General features: G+C 44.3%; 2 protein-coding genes across 2 annotated transcripts; one reads left to right on the top strand and one right to left on the bottom strand.

The window, feature by feature from the left end:
- Nucleotides 1–5,950: 5,950 nt before the first annotated feature.
- Pnp (purine nucleoside phosphorylase) lies at nucleotides 5,951–12,548 on the bottom strand. Its single transcript, XM_008832554.3, has 6 exons — nucleotides 12,413–12,548; nucleotides 10,065–10,234; nucleotides 7,646–7,749; nucleotides 7,291–7,466; nucleotides 6,987–7,177; nucleotides 5,951–6,593 (listed from the first exon to the last, which is right to left on the bottom strand). The coding sequence occupies exons 1-6, from the start codon at nucleotides 12,421–12,423 to the stop codon at nucleotides 6,376–6,378; spliced, it is 870 nt and encodes a 289-aa protein (XP_008830776.1). The 5' UTR covers nucleotides 12,424–12,548; the 3' UTR covers nucleotides 5,951–6,375.
- A 47-nt stretch (nucleotides 12,549–12,595) lies between these two features.
- LOC103733663 (60S ribosomal protein L37a) lies at nucleotides 12,596–18,567 on the top strand. The gene is made up of 2 exons (XM_008832553.3): nucleotides 12,596–13,094; nucleotides 18,353–18,567. Exons 1-2 carry the CDS (start codon nucleotides 12,875–12,877, stop codon nucleotides 18,502–18,504), a joined length of 372 nt encoding a protein of 123 aa, XP_008830775.1. The 5' UTR covers nucleotides 12,596–12,874; the 3' UTR covers nucleotides 18,505–18,567.
- Nucleotides 18,568–19,400: the final 833 nt, after the last annotated feature.

Consider the following 19,400-nt stretch of genomic DNA (forward strand, 5'->3'; position numbering starts at 1 on the left):
ACTGTAGCATGGTGGCATATGCCTTTGATCCCAGCACTCAGGAGGTAGAGGAAGAAGGATCAGAAGTTCTAGGTCATCCTCAGCTACATGAGTTTAAGGTCAGCCTGGGCGCCATGAGACCCTGTCTCATAAAAACAACAAGAGGAGGGAGGGACAGCCTAGTGGATAAAGGTGCTTGCTGCCAAGTCTGACAACCTGAGTTCAATCCCCAGGACCCCTGTGGTAGAAGGAGAGAACCAGCTCTGACAAGCTGTCCTCTGACCTCTACATGCTCAACATTGAGTTTGAACCCATACAAATAAAATAAAGTCAGTAAATAAATATGAATATTTTATTTTTATTTTATGCATGAGTGTTTTTTCCTGCATGTATTTAAGTATACCATGTGTGTGCTTAGTATCCAAGTCATGGGATGAATGTGGGCATTGGGAACTGAACCGGGGTCTTCCGGAAGAGCAGTAAGTGCTCTTAACCTCTGAACCATCTCTCCAGCCCCAAACAAACATAATTTAAAACAAACAAAAATAAAAACATCACTGTGTAAAATAATCCTCTTTATCCCTTGATTGCAATTAAGTGATTTTCATACCTTGTGGGGTTGTTCAGTGGTGGAAACTAGGTATTACTATTCCAGTACAACCATGAGGATTAAATGCTGGGTTGGAAGTGACCTTAGACAACCTCTGGAACATCTGATAGAAGAACAGGTCAGGCTACACGCAAAGCCATACTACATGCATGCTAGTCACCTTTTGTTACAAATCACAGCAGAAACTCAGGTAGAAACAGTTCAGAATGAGATAGGGAAAAGAAACACCTAGGCCCAAAGCCAATGGCTGATAGGCAAATGGTGCCCCTCCCCCAACACACAAGAGAAAAGAGCCAGGGAACAAAGTCAGGAACGGAAGAATTGGCTGGCCCAGCAAAGCAACCTTCAGGGAACAACCCAGCAAGCTCACAACCTAAGAGAAAGTGAAAGCTGAGTGGAAGGGGAAGAGGAGAGTTCTTTGACCTGAAAGAATCTGAAAAGAAAATGGGGGCAAATTAATCCTGAAAAATATTAAATCTAATTTAGGACAAACCTAAAAATGAGATAGAAAGAGTATAGAAAAGAAAATTTCCATTTTTATTGAAATGCAAATTTGTAGTGGTAGAAAAACTGGGCAGATAGCCAATGATAGTTCCAAAGATGTCCCTTAGAAACAAAATTTAAATATGAAAAGCAGATGCCTATTTATGAGGGAAAAAGGCAAGGGAGTCTTAGCCAAATCAAATTCCCACAGGAAGCACAGACTAAAGGGCTGTCTCTCCTCCCTCTGCCTCTACAGGGGAAAAGGTGGCCTTACGGCTATTGTCTCTATTCTCGTTAGTAATCAGCACCCAGACTAGGAAGTAGCTTTTTAAAAAATTAATACCATAATCTTCCTTTGTTTCTAAAAATTTGAGGTTATAGAATGTATTCTTGGCAGCACTGACTTTAATTATCAAGAAAACACACTAATTTACTGTTTAAAAAAAATCTCTAAAATATATCTTTTAAAAATAGCGTGATATGGGGCTGGAGAGATGGTTCAGTGGTTAAAAGCACTGACTGCTCTTGCAGACGACCTGGATTCGGTTCCCAGCACTCACATGGTGGCTATGAACCGTTCGTAACTCCAGTTCCAGGGGATCTGACACCCTCTTTTAACCTCCATAGGCACTGCATGACACGGGTGCACCTACCTAGAAGCAGGCAATACACTCATACACATAAAATAAAAATAATAAGAAAAAAATTTTTAAGTAAAAGAAAATTTGAAATGGAAAACTACTAGCTTAAGTATTAATTTACCTTTTTGCCCTGTTTGGTTTCAGACAAGGTTTCATGTAATCCAGGCTGGTTTCAAACTCACATACTACATATAGCCCAGGTTATTTTCAAACTCTTGATCCTGCTAGGATTACAGGTAGGCACCACCACACTCAGCTAGACATTGAATATTTATATTTGATTGATGTTTCATTCTCCAGCAGAAGCTAAGACCTCACGCATGCTAAGGAAGTGCTCCACTACTGAACTATACCTACACACCATACATTATTTGTGCATGTGCATGTACGTATATATACATGTTTGTGTGTGTGCAGATGCATGTGCAGTGTGTGCATGAAGGCCAGAGAACAACCTTGAGTGTCATTCCTCAGGTGCTGTCCACCTTTTTTTTGGTCTTTTTGAGACAGGATCTCCCTGTAGTCCCAGTTGTCCTGGAACTCACTATGTAGACCAGGCTGGCCTTGAACTCACAGAGATCCACCTGCCTCTGCCTCCCAAGTGCTGGGATTAAAGGCGTGCGCTGACCTATAATTCATCAAGTAGGGTAGGCTGATGATGGCCAGTGAGCCCCAGAGAACCTCCTATCTCTGCCTCCCTAGCTAAATGTAAGCCACCACCATGCCTGGCTTTTTAAAAGTCAGTTCTAGGGCCAGGCATGGTGGCACACATCTTTAACCGGCCAGGAGAGAGGAAGAGAGGGGAGGAGAGGAAAGGGAAGGAAAGAAAGAAAACAGGTTCTGGGGATCAAAAAGTACTGAAAAAGAGGGTTGAAGAGATGATGATCCAATGATGGTTCAGTGGTCAGCCCCGGATTTGATTCCCAACATCCACATGACGGTTAATAACCATCTTCTGACATCCATGGGCATTGCACACCATGTGGTACACCTACATATATATGCAGGCAAAACACTCATATACATAAAATTAAAATAAAATCTTTAAAAAAAATAAAGTGCTGACAGCTGGGTGTGTTTGCTCATACCACCTTTAATCCCAGCACTATGGAGGCAGGGGCAGGTGGAGCTCTGTGAAATTGAGGCCGGTCTGGTCTATAGAACAAGTTCCAGGCCAGCTGGGGCTACAGGGAATCCCCGTCTCAAAAAACAGAAATCAATAAATCAGTAACAAATAAATGTTATCTATGCAAAAAATTTCAGGAGTAGGGACAAAAGCCGGACAGCTTAAGACAGCAAGCGGTCTCCTTCTCTTCACTCATTCTTCTTTGTTCATTTTCCTTGACCTTTAGCTCTTTCCAAGACAGAAGTATCTGTAGCCAGAGTGACCCTGGGGGCAAACCAGCCATCTACTGTCAAAGTTCATCTGTCAGAACCTCTTGCTCCTTACAGAGGGAACAGATGTTGAGGATGTAGATTTGTTGTAAACCAGGAAGCACAACTGGTGAACACACTGCTTGACTGGCAGAAGCAAATCTCTCATCTGCGTACACATGGGATTTGTATCATTGGATGAGGCTGGAAGGCAGAAACTGTGCTGGAAGTGACTGCCATGTCACCTCCAATTTTCCCTTCTAAATTGTAATTTGCCTTTACACACTTGTGTGTGTGTGTGTGAGAGAGAGAGAGAGAGACAGAGACAGAGACAGAGACAGAGACAGAGAGATGTGGATTAAAGCCAGGGTCATACACAGGCTTAAGCGAGTGCTCTACCTAAGCTATATTCCTAGCCAGTAACAGCTAGTATCAACAAAGACCACAACCCGAGTAAATACATTGCACTAATAATTTTACTATTGGTTAGTGTTTTTTTTTTAAAGTTTTATTTAATTTTATGTATTTACTGTGTTGTGTGTGGATGCATGGGTGCCTTAGAGTGGAGGTTGGAAGACAACTCTGGAATTGGTTGTCTTCTTCCCCAGCACAGGCCACAGGTGGGAAGTGCTGAGCCATCTCACCAGCCCTAGAGTTCATTTTAGCTGAAAATCATTTTACCAGTAAAATAAGCCTTTTGTAGTTTGTTGGTTTTTGTTGTTTTTTGGTCTTTTTGAGACAGGGTCTCCCTGTATCCCTAGCTGGACTGGCCTCCATTTCACAAAAATCCACCTGCCTCTGCCTCCCTAATGCTGGGATTAAAGGTGTGTGCCACCACATCTGTGCTTTTTTTTTTTTTTTTGAGATTGGTCATGAATGTAGGTACCTACAGAGGTCAGATCCCCTGGAGTGAGTTGTGAGCCAGGACTTGGGTCCTGGGAATCAAACTTGGGTCCTATGGAAGAGCAATACATGTTCTTAACTGCTGAGGCAGCCCCAAATACTTCCTCTTAGACCAATTTATGCTATGAGTTTTAGGACAATGTTCTATGCATAGTGCATAATTAAGCATTTCTTGATGCTACAAAGCTGACTGTGGAAAGGTCAAGAAAGTAAGTACAACTTGAGGGTCTTAGTATACCTGCCAGGAGACTATGAAAAAATCAGTCCATTTACATGTATCTTACAGGCCTCTCTAGAAAGGAGTAACTTCACTAATTTTTCTAAGAAATTCCTTTGACTAGGGGATCCTTCCAGACCTAGATCTCTTAATTTTGAGCCATTATTCTTGTCTCCTAAACTGGTAAGTCAGCTTTAGCTGAATTGATCAGTCCTTTCAAACTGTACACTCTCTAAACCAAATGATATATATATATACTAATATTTGCCAACATTTTTTGAATACTAATGTGCTATTCCTTAGATGAACCCTGAAACTATTAAGTGAAAGAAGCCAGTCACATCTCTGCTCAATGAGTCCAAAATAGCTGCCTGTAGAGACAGAAAATGTAATTGTAGTTGTCTGCAGCTGGGAAGAGTTAAGTAGATCATTTCCTTTTGAGGTGCAGTGTAAGTATACTAGATTATTTACTTCAAATGAGTGACTTCTCTGGTATGTGAATTCTATCTCCATATAAACACATATTTAGTAAGCCCATCTGACTAAATCTAAAAAGTTAACAATGCCCTTAAATATTCCCTAAGCATCTCCAGGACACAGGTTGCAGGCAGCACCATTTGGTTTCTGATCAGTCTGGCCAAGAGGCAGATCATGGGTGGGAAAACCAAGCACCAAATGTAACCCTCCTCCAACCTCCAACCACCTTTCTTCTCATGTCTCGCCCTGTTCTAGTCACATCAATTAGTTCTAGTCCTATCAATTAGTCATATCAACAATAACCCAGGATCATGCTTAATACTTTTCGCCATACTTTTGGCCTTTTGTGTGTGTGTAAGGGGATTCTGGGTATTGAACCCAGAGCTTTTAAACACACTAAGCAAGTGTTCTACCATTCAGTAAGCGAATGAGCAATATCCTTAATCCAGGCTTATCTTATTGTGAAATCCTTTCCTTCAATCAAGACTAAGCATAGGACCTAGATATGTAGATCCAGGGTTTGATCTCCAGCACAGTGAAAGAAAAGGAAGGGAGGAAAGAAAGGAAAAGAGGGCTGGGGAGATCGATCAGGGTAAAGTACTTAATGCACAAGTCTAAGAACTTGAGTTTGGATTCCCAGCACCCACATAAAAGCCAGCATTGGGGGAGCAGCAAAAAGGTAGATCCTGGGGGCTTGCTGGCCAAAGCGTCAAGCTCCAGGCTTATTCCCACTGTCCTTTCATTAAAAAAAAAAAACAAAAAAACAAAAAAACAAAACAAAAAACCATGGGCCTGGAAGGCTGGAAGGGTAGTATGTTTTCCAAACATGTCAAAAGCTGAATGCAAGTTAATAAGCAAAAACAGTGTAGTAAGCATTACAGAGGGCTCCTAACCAGGCCAAAGTGGTTAGGAGAAAAGCAGGATGAAAGGTGCTGCTTAGGAAGAAACTGGGTACTTCAAAGATCTGACTGGGGTTGTCAGAAAGGAGTCTGACCAGCAGTAGGGCGGATGGCAGCAGACAGAAGGGTGCTTGCCACTGTGTTGTCAGAACCGAGTGGAGATGATGCGTACAATAAGAATGCAAGGAAAAAGATGCCGCTTAAAGGAACAGGAGTAGGGTCACCCTCTCCTGCCTTACAGCACAATTCACCCTTTGCCTTTCCTTCATCCTCATCTCTACCCTTAGCTGCTACTTTGAGGATCAGTAACAGAAGATAAGGTAAGCTTGGTATATATGCCCTGGCTTCATTCCAAGTTACACACACACTGTTTTATCTTTTTATTTTCAAAACATTATGGTATTAAATAAAGTCCAAGAGGTATTGGGTTGGTCTTTGGTCTCTAGCACTTTAGATGGTCCAGACTGAGCCCACAGGAATACGAGTGATCATTTCACAAATCTAGTAGTTACTACTTGATGGTGCACGTTAAGTTACAGGGTGTTCATATCCCAAATGTGGCAAGGCATGTGCTCTAGCTCTTACAGAACAGGTGTTGAAACAAACTGCTCTTAGAAGGCAACTGAACAAGAGGACCGGCTATCAAGATGGTCTGGTGGGAGAACACGGGTAAGTGAACGGACAGGGATCTTCCTCACTTCTTTCTGCTTCTACATAAGGGCGGCAATAAGGGGCCAGAATAGATAGCTATTTGGATCCCATCAGGGAAGCAATAGACCACTCCAAAGCAGATTAACTGGCAGGGTCAGAGAGTGGAATACTGTCCATAAGAATGAAGACAAACTCTTCCAATTTCTTTGCAGCTTGTTTCCCAGCCTCTAGGACTTCCTTGTGATTGGCCTTTTCCAAGTTTTCATAATCCATGATGACCTTGTTAGTGATGAGCGAGAAGCCAAAGACACGAAGTCCACAGTGTCGTGCAACTATAACCTCTGGTACTGTGCTCATACCTGATGGAGAAAGAGGAAGACCCACAGGTAACTTTTTTCCTCCCCCTTTAGTCTCACTGTCATTCTAGGTTCACCAGCTCTCAAAAGGCATCCAAGAAGCAACTAAATTACTGTTGGACTTAGGCCACCCTATATCTCTTCCATTAGCCTTACAAGTTTCTCATCAGTTTTGCCAATACAATTTATTTCTGTTATTTGTGGTAATTTAGAAGTTCTAATGACACAGGTTCAGAAGGTGGTTAGGCTGATATTCGTTAGGATTCTTATGAATAGTCAAATAGTCTCTGGGGGGGCTTTGCCCAGCCTCGCTGGTTTCTCTTAGTCTGTGATCTCCTCCCCATGGCTCCTTCACCAGAGCCCTCCCTCAAACCTCCACTCAAATCCCCTCCTCACCAACAGCATCTGCCCCCAACTCCTTCAGCAGACGACACTCTGCCACAGTCTCAAAGCTGGGGCCGGCCAACATCACGTAGGTGCCTTCCTGTAGCTCTCGCTGCTGCCCCATCTGTCTCCAGGCACTGAAAGCCTTCTGCCTCATACTCCGGTCATAAGCATCAGACATGGCAGGGAAGCGAACTCCAAACCTAGAACACAAGTTGGAAGATCTCAGATAAATGGCATTAAGTGAGCTTTCCCCTGACTCCTGCACAAGTCCCTAAACCCAATGCATCTAGAAGCAAAGGGTCAAGATACACACCTTTCATCATTGGGGCCTTGGAGAGGGTTTTGACCACAGAAACCAGGTAGGTTGATGTGATCACGGATCAGCATGATATCTCCAACTTCAAAATCGGGGTTGAGCCCTCCAGCTGCATTGGTGACCACCAAAGTGTCCACACCCAGAAGTCGGAAAACCCTCACTGGAAATGTCACCTTAGAGGCAAAAGATCAGAAGAATTAAAACTTTACCAATTTACCTATAAAGACATGCATAATATACACCATGAAAGATGAAATAAGACCCAAACTCCACTTAGTCCAAATAATTAGGCAATAAAAACAATTCTCCCTATCTTCTTCCAAATTCGACCAGGCCCGTGCCCCTGATTTACCTTCCACAGTGGGTATCCTTCATACATGTGGAACCTGCCCTGCATCATCACACAAGCTCTGCCATTCAGGATCCCAAACACCAGTCGACCAGCATGACCTTGTACTGCATAGAAAAAAAGAAATTACACATTCATGCAACACATACCAGTAGCACTTGCCAGAGCCATCCACTGTGTTTACCATGTGACGATACAGTTAAACAAAAGATATTAGAAATCTGGTGAACAGGAGGCTAGAGATGACGCAGTGGTCCACAGCACTGGCTGCTCTTGCACATGGTGGTTAACAAACTTCTGTAACAGTTCCAGGGGATCTGGCCTCTGCAAGCATTGCATGTGTGGGTGCCCATATACATGTATTCACTCATATATTTTCCAAATTCTTAAAATATGTCTATTAATCATCTTAACTAAACTATATGCCTCCTCTTTTCTTTTTTTTCTTTTTTTTTTTTTTGGTGTTTTTGAGACAGGATCTCCCTGTAGGCCCAGCTGGCCTGGAACTCACTACGTAGACCAGGCTGGCCTCAAACTCACAGAGATCCACCTGCCTCTGCCTCCTGGGTGCTGGGATTAAAGGCATGCACCATCATGCCAGGCTATGCCTCCTCATTTCAGCTAGGAAGTTATGGTATATGCTGGCACCCTAAAGATGTGGGCCCTAAACAAGGGAGAAAGGTTGGAGAGGTGGCTCAGTAGTTAACAGCACTGGCTGCTCTTGCAGAGGATGTGGGTTTGGCTCCCAGGATCCACATAGCAGCTAAGAATTGTCCATATCTCCAGATCCAGAGGATTGCATGACCTCTTCTGGCCTTGCCAGCACTGGGAGCATGTGGCATACTTAGAAAAATGCAAGCAAGCTAAGGATGTAGTTCAGTTGCTGGAAAAATTCAGGCAAAACACTTCTACACATAAAATAAAAATAAGGGACTGGAGAGATGGCTCAGCAGTTAAGAGCACTGGGTGCTCTTGCAGAGGACCCTGGTTTGGTTCCCAGCATCTACATGGAGGCTAATAACCATCCATAACTTCAGTTCTAGGGGATCTGATGCCCTCTTTTGACCTCCAAGGGCACTGCATTACAGGGGTACACTAACATACATGTAGGCAACACACTCATACACATGCCACCACACCCAGCATGATCCATGGTTATTTAAGAAGAAATTAAAGGCATGTGCTACCATGCCTGGCTTCCTAAAGGGTTTGTAAATATGTATTAGAAGTTCAAAGTACACTGGGAAAGAAGAAGATAGAAATCCAAAAATCTAATAAATAAATCAAGGCAAGTTAGTTATTTAGAAACCCTTTGTCCTATTCACTTGGCCGTTTTCTAAATCTTAAGAGTTTCCTGGTTGCTATCAGAATGCTCGATGTGGACTTGAGATGTCACAGCTCCATGGTACACGAGGACTATGGGTCCCTTTCCCCTTCCAAAGGCTCAGTGTGACTCAGGCCTTGTGCTCTCCTGTAATAATCCATGTCCATGTGTCTTGTAGAACATGGCTGTTAGTGTGCTTCTTGTTGCAGTGTATCAGTCTGGGCCTGCAGGTGGAGCTGGGGATGGACAATAGTAGGAAGACTGGCAACAGGCCTGCCTTTGTCCCAGGAGCTAGAGGTACTGCCTTTTCTGGTGGAAATGAAAGTGTGGGTGTGTGTATGATGTATGGAAGGAGGTACATGGGAGGAAGATGCTGTAAGAGCTCAGAGTCAGTTAAGCAAAGAAAACATGTGATCTCATTGACAAGCACGACTGGTCCACTGTGGAACTTCTTTTTCCATATTTGGTGTTTTTAGATGAGTTTCCCTATAGCCCAAACTGGCCTGAACCAGACTGACCTTGAACTCACAGAGATCCACGAAGCCTCCCGAGTGCTGGGATTAAAGGTGCGTACCACCACGCCCAGCCTCTATTTATTTTTTTACATTTACTTATTTAGTGTGTGTGTGTGTGTGTTTGTGTACACATGCCATAGCATTGTATGTGGAGGTCCGAGGACAATTTGCATGAGTTAATTCTCTCTTCCACCATGTGAGCCCCAGGGTTTGAACTCAGAACATCAGGTTTGGTGGCAAGTGCCTTTACCCACTGAACCATCTCTCCAACCCCAGTGTAGAATTTCAATCAGGGAAATTTCTTTCTAAACTCATTCTGTTTCCTGGTAGTCTTAAGACATTTATCTTTGGTCAAAGGTTAGGACCAAGAGTAGAAACATTACAGCCCAGGATTCCGGAGGCAGAGGTAGGTGGATCTCTGTGAGATCATCTGGTCTACATAGCAAGTTTCAGGCCAGCTGGGACTACAGGAAGACCCTGACCCATTAAAAAAAAAAAAGAGTGGAAACACTGGCCTCCTTGATTGAACCCCACAGAAGCGAAACATCCCTCAGTTCTAGCCACTGCTTTCGCTTGCCAGTACCTGTGCTTTGGGGAAAGTTGGGTATCTCACTGTAGTCAAAGGTCTGGGCCTCAGTTAATTTATCAGTCAGCCCTCCTAACCCAGAACCGCAGATCACTGCCACTTGAGGTCGGTGCTCAGTTCGAGACAGAAGCCACTCTGCAGTGTTTTGATAATCTTCATATGTGAATCTAGGGATAAAAGAAAGACCAAAGTGATTTCTCCTATTCCAAAGACACGGACAGGCAAGAGTCTCAACTCAGAAAACCTGGCAGGTATTCTAAGAGGACTGAGAGGACAGCCCAGAGAGAAGTCACCATGTTTACCCACCCACTTACCCTTCTCTGTTTTGCCTTAGGCCCACTGAAAGTCCATGCGAAACACCCCTCCTTTGAGAGTATGACAAAAGTTAATGATGCCTATTTCCACTAACACCTCCAACTCAGTGTTCTGATTGTGTGCTCCCCTCCCCGCCACCAGGAGGATTCAACCCTCTCCTTATGACAGAAATAAAGAACCAGAGGTTCCAAGAGTGTCATGAAATAACCAAATCAAGGAGAGTAAGACCAAAAGGAGCACTTCTTTAAGGCCTTCCTGAAGCCAAGTGACAAACCTAGCTTTCAACAATCTTTCAACTCCCTAAGGACAGTCAAAATGTGATCAACACTGCCTTAAAAGCAAATCATTATCCAGCTCCTTGGCCAACCAACACCAAAGAAACTAAATTTTTTGTCTGTTTCTGTCTCTTCTTCACGATACTCATCTCCATCTCAGGGTCTTGTTTTTATTTGTTTTTTGTTTGAGATAGGGTCTTCTATGTTGCCTAAGCTCCAACTCTGGGGCATCAGTGATCCTCATTAAAGCCTGACACTTGAGGAGCCTAAGGCAGCTCTTCAGATGAATTTTTTTTTTCATTTAAAATTACACTTATTTTAGTGGGTGTATGTAGGTCAAAGGACAACTTTCCTGAGTTAGCTCTCTCCTTCAACCAAGTGGGTCTGGGAATGGAACTCAGGTCATCAGGCTTCACAGCATGCACCCAGACAAGAGACAGGGGGATCTCTGTGAATTCAAAGACAGCCTGATTTACACAGTAAGTCCCAGGCCAGCCAGGGCTACATAGGGAGACCCAGTCTCAGAAAAACAAAAAACCCAACAACCCCTGGCCAAACTTATTAAGAAGCTCCAAAAAACCACATTACACAGTTCATAAACCTTTCTCCTGCTTCCTTCCACCTGACCTCCTCCTGCCCCTCCTCTCCCTCCGATCTACTCATCTTTCCTTTTCTCCACAGTAAGGCACTTTGTCCTTTAAAGAGCTCAGAGCAACTTACACTTACTCATAAACCCTGTATAGTAGCAAGAATCAATTCATGCTTCCTCACAGTCCCAAGTCCATGTCCATCACACTCAACTGGAAAGATCAAAGATTGCTCCCAGAGGTAGAACTGAGGTGTCGGGAATTGAACACAAGTAAAAATGCCCCCACAGAGAATTTTTCTTCCAGCAGAGCCTAGAGGCAGGGCACACAATTACAAACACCTAAAACCCCAGCCACACGGCAGAGCTCACACATCAGGATAACTTGAGCCCAGCCTGGGCACATAGTGAAACTTTGTCACACACTAGTACTTTATAGGAAACCAAACAGGATAACCACACAACAGGTTACCCTCGGGAAAGTAGCTAGCTAGGTAATGGGTTGGGGGGTGGGGGAAGACAATGGAGCCACAGGGTAAAGAGAAGAAATTAAGTCGTAAAGAACTTAATGAAATTGCATCCCCAAGAGGCAAAAGTCTGGGGCCAAGGCCACCTGGTCACATCTAGCCACAAAAGCGGGCAGTAATCCCTATAGCTCCGCTGCTAAATCGAGCCGGGAATCCCAGAAGCAGGGAGAGGGAAGGGATTTTCTGATTCGGGGTGGGAAGGAGTGAGTAGGTGTTGCGCAGCTCAGAGAATAAAAATCTCCTAACCTTACAGACTCTACGCAACCGGCTAATGGTACCTCCAATTTGGAGGGAAGGGTGGAGCTGACAGGGGAAGTGAGCAATTTCCCTCTACGGAAGAACTGCGGCTTGCGCAACAGAAATACTGGGCTTGCCTAGAGCCCAGGATGGAACCGAGCATGTGGCGTGGGCCTCCCTTCCACCTGCCCGGCTTCGCAGAGGTAGGCAGTTCCTGGCAGAGGCCTAGCCTGCACTACCTGCTCCTTCCTGCTCCGCCGCCACCACGGCTCGGTTCCCGCGCGAGCCCTGCCCCCCCGCCCCGCCCCATACCGGCACCCCGAGCAGCCGCCCGGCTCGGTACCAGGCTCTCCTCATCCCTCTCGCGTCCAGACTGCCAAGCCCCCGGGTCCCGGCGACGCTCACCCGTTCTCCATGGTGGGACGGCGAGGCTGACTCCGCGCCGGGCCCAGCTGCAGGGCTGGTCCACACGGTTGTGCTCAATGCTCGGCGCTGGCTTATATCCCGAGCCCGGGAGCCGCCGGCCAATGGCAGCAGAGCACGCGGGCCAGCCCGTCGCCATGGTGACACACCCTCAGGCAACCGACTCGAGGCAGGGCTGGAACCTCACCGGGCTCTTTCCGGAGCCAGCCTCCCCGGTCCGGGCTCTTGGCTGTTCTCCCCTGCGCCCCCGATTCTCCAGGTCGGCCAAAGCAGGAGGCCCCGCGGGAGGCCCGGATCGGGTCAGCCGGAACCGCCCACTGCAGCTCGGCTCCCGGCTGTGGCGCAGAAACCCGAAGAAAGTGAAAGAACGTCTCGGACCGCGCAGATCTGCCCCACTAGATCTGACTAGGGGACCTGCGAAGGGGGAGGAAGAGGGCCTTGCGGATGGCGGAGCTGACCGGGCGGGGGCGGTTGGGGAAAAGACACCCAGGTCCAGATGGGGAGAAGAAAAGTTCTAGGACAAGAGTTCTCGAATCCCACCACCCGGATGGCGACAGGTTAGAGGAGGTCCTGGGTCCAAGCAGTTCCTCTCACCAGAGAACCAAGATGGAAATTGGCGTAACAGAATCACACCTTCGCACAGAATACACAGTGCAACACTTCGGTAAGCAGTTTTTTCTCCCCCAGCACATCAAGGGCCCGCGCGCAACCCCTTGGGACCCTCTAGCTGACCCTCCAGAACAGTCTGTCCCGCTTGCCATTTTTGAAACCACGATAGCTCAAAACACTGTTTTCCAATCCTATTTTTCTCATTCACTTAAGAATTATTTATTGATGGGGCTGGAGAGATGGCTCAGCGGTTAAGAACACTTGCTGTTCCTCCAGAGAACCCCGGCCAACAACCATCCAGTTCCAGGGGATCCGACACCCCCTTCTGGTCGCTTGAGCACAACATGGGTGCACTTACATACATGCATACATGTGAGATGAAGGCCAGCCTATTCTACAAAGTGACTTCCAGGCCAGCCAGGCCTACATAGTGAGATTCCAGGCCAGGTGAGACCTGGTCTCAAAAGAAAAGAAAAAAGAAAAGAAAAGAAAAGAAAAGAAGGAAGGGGAAGGGGAAGGGGAAGGGGAAGGGAAGGGAGAAAGGAAGAAAGGAAAGGAAAAGAAAAGAGAAAATCTTTTCACTGAGCATCAACTATGCATAAGAGTTTTTTAACAGTAGGGTGTGGCAGCCCACATCTGTAATCCCAGCACTGTGAAGGCTAAGGCAGAAAGATTGAGGTTGAAGCCAGCCTGTGCTACATAATAGTCTAGTCTGTGCTATTCTTCCCCCTCCAAAAAAAAAAGCCCAAGGAAATATGTATTAATATTTAATATTTTATTGCTCTTTAAAGTCCCAAATTACCCCCTCTCATTTCCTTTTCTATGCTATTTTTCCACAGTACTTACTTTTTATTTTTTTATTTGTAATTTTTAAAAACTATTGTTGGCGGATCCTGCATCCGCCGTCTAGTGTCAGCCGCAAAAAAAAAAAATTAGTGTCATTAGTGTCATGATTTTTTTTTTTTTTTTTTTTTTTTTTTTTTTTTTTTTTTTTACAGTTTTTTAACTCAACCTCCAAAATGCAGGATTATGGCCAGGCACCACCATGCCTGGCCTGAACAATTTTTCATTGTTTGAGACAGGGTCTCACTGTGTAGCCCTGGTGGCCTGAAACTTGATATGTAGATTAGGCTGGACTCAAATTCACCGAGATCCATCTGCTTCTGCCCCACCTCACCAACCCAATGCTGGCATTAAAGGCGTGTGCCACTACACCTGGCTTTAATTTCTTCTTAAACAACCACAGGTAAAGTTGGGTGTGGTGGCATACACCTTTAATCCCAGCACTCAGAAGGCAGAGGCAGGCAGCCTGGTCTACATTGTGAGTTCCAGGCCAGCTGGGGCAGGGAGATCCTGTCTCAAAAAGACTAAAAATGAAAAAATGAAACAAGACAAACAACAACAAAGAAAAAAATCCAAAAATACTCCCTTCATTTCCTGTTCCATGCTATTTTTTCCACAGTACTTACTTTTTATCAGTGGGATCTCCTAAAACCAGCTTTGCAAAGATAGGTTGTCATCAAAATGAATGTAGCACAATCTAGTGTTCAAACTTGAATGATCTCAAGCTAATAATCTATACAGTATACAAGAACTAGCAATATTACTGTTTCTTTTGAAGTTTAAAAATATTCTGGAGCTGAGGGCATATCTCGGTGTTGAGTACTTTCCTAGCATGCATGAGGCCCTGGGTGTGTGTGTCCCACACTCACATGTGCACATGTACCCTACCCAGCATGGTGGCACTGGCCTGTGGTCCCAGCTTTGGAAGGCTGAAGCAAAAGGATCACTTTTGCCCAGTAGTTTGAGACCAGCCTGAGCAACATAGTGAGAATCCATCTCAAATAAATAACTAAAGGTGTGGGGGCACACACCTTTAATCCCAGCACTTGGGAGGCACAGGCAGGTGGATCTCTGTGAGTTCAAGGCCAGCCTGGTCTACATACTGATTTCAGGTCAGCTGGGGCTACAGGGTGACCCTGTCTCAAAAAAAAATTATATATATATTATATATATATATATAACATATACTTTGGGTAACTGCCCACCCCACAGGTTTGGATGGTGCACAAACTTTGAGAACCATGGTCTCAGCCACTTCATGTAATCTCATTCCTGAATTATGCAATAGAAATGAATAGGCTCTGTAATCAAACTACCTATATACGAATTCTATTTCTACCCTATTGCTTACCAACTCTGTCATCCGTCCCAAATAAAATTCCTGTGCCTCAACTTTCTAATTTGAAAAATGATGACAGTAATTATATGCCACTGTTGCAAGCATCATATAAAATACCAGTTAAGTGTTTGGACAAGCAGCCGGCATTATAATTATAATAAACACACAGTAAATGTTACTTTTTCCATTGTCTCTTTTTAATCTTTTGATATTCACCTAACCATAAAAGAAAAGGCAAAGAAAATCAGTGGTGCATTTAGCCTATCATCATCAATTAGAATCCCAAACTACTCAAAATAGCTACATTTGGCTATTCACACTTAATAACATTAAGATAATATAAAAGTAAAAATGTAGTTCCCTAGTCATACTAACTGTTCCAACTGCTTGTAGTCACATGTGGCTAGGCTACTATATTGCATAAACTGGAAGTGTTTCTATTACCACAGGAAGTTCCACTCTGCAGCAACCCCAACCCCTATCTTTTCTAATTGCTGCTACCCTGGACCCATAAAAGAAACTGGAATTGTATTTTATTCTTTACATTAAGGTAAAGTAATGATATTTTAAGGGTTCCTACAACCAAGAACTAAACAGTCATCAACTTTAGGATGATTATAGGTTATTACTGCCTGCTAAACTCGCCCTGTCTTACCCTTTATCTTCTATCAGAAGGACTTTTGTGTCTGGGTACATTGTTGGTAACATGCCCCTCCTTCACCAGCAAGATTAGGGAGACTGAAAAACAGAAGTTCTAAGTTTCTGAGTATTGCCTTGTGGAATGAGGAAGTATTTTCACTTAGTGGTTCTCAGTGCCAACCATCATAAAAGCAGACTCAGCTTCTGTAAGTCTGTAAGAGTTCTTATAGAAGAATCTCAAGGGCTGGGGATGTAACTCAATTCATAGTGTCTACCTGTCTTGCATGAAGCCCTAGGTTCAATCCTCAGCATCGCATAAAACTGGACATGGCTCATGTCTGATCCCAGCACGTATGAAGTGGAGATAGGAGATTCAGATGTTCAAGGTTACCCTTGGCTACATAAAGGATGGAAGCTAGCCTGGGCTATATAAAACCCTGTCTCAAAAAAAAAAAAAAAAAAAGAAAGAAAGAAAGAAAACATAACAAAAAGCTGCCAAATCTCTAGGTTCTTTGGGATCTTCGGGAGGGGATCTGTTTAATACTTGCTATCTCAAATGTGATCTCTCATTCTCTCCAGCCACAAACTGGACTTCTCTCCATTTGAAATATTCACCCCACCACCACCAGTATTTGACCTATCTTCTCCAATGACTGAAATTAAAATGTTACTTTATTTTGCTATTAGTATCACTCTTGTTTCTTTCAGTTCCATTTCATTTCTCCACTTATGACTCACTTAAGTGGCAGAAATAACAGAACGGAGATTCCAGACCTTCAGTTTCAAAGAGATGGCTCCCAGAGAGAGGGTCACTACTTCCTAAAAGGCAAAGAACTGGGGGCTCAGGAAAGATGTAGAACACAAGGGAGTGAAAGCCCAGTATAATTCCCCTGTCCACCTAACCCTATCCAACCCCATCATCTGGGCTAACTCGCTCTGCACATAACTAAAAGCATTCTTTATTCTGGAAATGAAGTAAAAGACTGTGTTATTTTTGCAGATGTAATAAACTACTAACTCAAAGAAAAAAGAGTGTGTGGAGCACATGGAAAAATCAAATAAAATTGGAAAACTGAGTGACGGAAGCCAGCAGTTGCTGTGCCTGCTCTGCTCATGTGACCCATGTACTGTCACTACCAGGGTAGAAAGCTAAAGAAAAAAATGCTTATACTTTCTTTTCTTACACCTTCCTGTTATGTTTATTATTTTTATCTGTTTTATCTTTCCTTTTATGGGCCGAATTGTACTCCCCTCAAATTGATATATTGAAACCCACTTCCAATATATTTGAGGATGACCCCTCCTTACCCTCACTCCCCCCACCCCCAACTTGTTCACCCTCCCAACACCTTACTGAAGACCTTATGCATGCTGGGCATGCATCCTACTACTGAACTATATCCCCAGCCCTTTTTTTAATTTTTAATTTTTGTTTTTTTAAATAATTTTTTGTTTTGTTTTTTTAGACAGGTTCTTCCTTATAGAGCCAGCTGACCTGGAACTTGCTATGGAGACTAGGCTGGCCTTGATTTCACAGAGATCCACTGCTTCTGCATCCTGAATGCTGGGATTAAAGCTCTTTGATTTTTGAGATACAGTCTCACTAAGTTGCCCAGGTTGGCCTTAGATGTAGTATGAAGCCCAAACAAACCTTAAACTTGCCGTCCTCCTGCCTCAGCCTTTCAAGTCTTGCCACCAGTCCCAACTTAAAGTGGTAATTAAGGTTAGATAAGATCACAAAGGGGGAGGGGCTCTTAGATAACAGAGGCTGCCCCTGTAGGTGGGATCAGGCACATCTCATTCCCTACCTAATACTTTCCATAAACTGCTAAACTCATAGCAAGTAACAGCCCCACGGTATGGGCTAGAGGATTAACTTCCTAAATTACTGTTTTATAGCAGATTTAACACCTTCACTAATCTGCTAAACTCAGATCCTTTCTCTCTAAACTCAGAGACCTCTCTCCCTCCTAAAGTCTATAAATGTAAGGAATTTCCTTTATTCTGTGGGTTGCTGTTGGATCTCCTATCTGATTTCCCTGAGGTGAGTGGCCAGCGTTATTAAAGGACCTGATTACATTAAATCCGTCTTGGCAAATCTCTCTACTAAACGTAGAAAGACTAATTATTATTGGGGCTGCAGAGATGGCTCAGCGGTTCAATTCCTAGCATCCACATAGCAGCTAACACCCATTTGTAACTCCAGTTCCAGGGAATCCCACACCTTCTTACGTCCTCTGTGGGCATTGCACGACTAGGGTGCACTTAAGCAGTATGCAGGCAATATACACATAAAAAAATTAAAAAATTTTTAAACAGCCATTATGCTCTCCAGGCTACAGGACATAGGTCCCAGAGACACGGCTAAACGCACCAAGGTCCGGACCATGAAATACAGGACCCGCTATGGAGCCTCCCCCTGGAAAACGGTGAGGAAGGTTGAAATCAGCCACCACGCCAGGTAAATTTGCTCCTTCTGTGCTCCTTCTGAGGCAGGACCAAGAGGAAGAGACCGACTGTTGGCATCCGGCACTGTGGCTCCTGCATGAAAACAGTGGCTGGCGGATCCTGGGCTTACGGCCACCACTTCTGCGGCACGGTCAAGTCTGACATCAGAAGGCTGAAGGAACTGAAAGACCAGTAGACGCGCTGCCGTTTGGGATATCCCTAGCCCACAATAAATGGATTAATGTATGTAACAAAAAAATTCAATTATTTAGAACAGGGCCATGGGGGCTAAAGCGATGACTCAGCAGTTAAGAGCACTGGCTGCTCTTGTAGAGACCTGGGTTTGGTTCCCAGCACCCACATGGTGGCTAACAAACAAATGTTAACTCCAGTCTGATGCCCTCTTCTGGACTCTGTGGGCATTGCATGACATGGGTGGGTACACTTCCATATATGCAGCCAAAATACTCATATACATGAAAAAAAATTAAAAATAATAAAAAAAAATTTCGAGAGGCTGGAGAGAGTCCTCGGTCATTAAGAGCACTGCTTGCTCTTGCAGAAAACCCAGATTTGATTCCCAGCACCCATATGGTAGCTAACAACCTACCATAACTCTAGTTCTAGGGGCTCCAATGCTCTTCTGGCCTCCAAGGGCATTGCATGCATATGGTGCACTTACATACATGCAGGCAAAACACTCATACGTATAAAATTAAAATAAAAATGTTGGGGTTTTTTTTTTGCTTATTTGTAACAATATGTATGTATGTATGTATGTACGTATTGTATTATACACATTTTTAATTTCATGTATATGGGGGAGGATATGTGCATGTGAATGCAGGTTCCTCTGGAGTTCAGAAGAGGATGTTAGATTTCCTGGAGTTGCAGTTGGAGGCAGCCATGAGCCCAGCCCCCTGGGTGCTGGGAACTGAACTTGGGCCCTCTGCAAGAGCAGTATGCACTCTTAACCACTGAGCCACCTCTTCAGCCCATAGCAGCGGTCTTAGAAGAAAACAGTCTGGAGAGATGGCACAGCACTTGCGTATATACTGCTCTTCCAGAGGATCTGAGTTCAATTCTCAGCAC

This window comes from Nannospalax galili, unplaced genomic scaffold (genome assembly GCF_000622305.1).
Source record: "Nannospalax galili isolate Female #2095 unplaced genomic scaffold, S.galili_v1.0 scaffold196, whole genome shotgun sequence".
NCBI classification, from domain to species: domain Eukaryota; kingdom Metazoa; phylum Chordata; class Mammalia; order Rodentia; family Spalacidae; genus Nannospalax; species Nannospalax galili.

What these genes read in the sequence shown, in the direction of transcription:
- Pnp (XM_008832554.3), bottom strand. An exon ending in CAAGGCCCCAATGATGAAAG is followed by an intron (nt 7,178 to 7,290) that starts GTGTGTATCTTG and finishes CTTGTGTTCTAG; the next exon opens with GTTTGGAGTTCGCTTCCCTG. An exon ending in GTTGGGGGCAGATGCTGTTG is followed by an intron (nt 6,594 to 6,986) that starts GTGAGGAGGGGA and finishes TTTCTCCATCAG; the next exon opens with GTATGAGCACAGTACCAGAG.
- LOC103733663 (XM_008832553.3), top strand. Translation starts at nt 12,875, where the DNA reads ATGGCGGAGCTGACCGGGCGGGGGCGGTTGGGGAAAAGACACCCAGGT. An exon ending in ATACACAGTGCAACACTTCG is followed by an intron (nt 13,095 to 18,352) that starts GTAAGCAGTTTT and finishes GCTCCTTCTGAG; the next exon opens with GCAGGACCAAGAGGAAGAGA.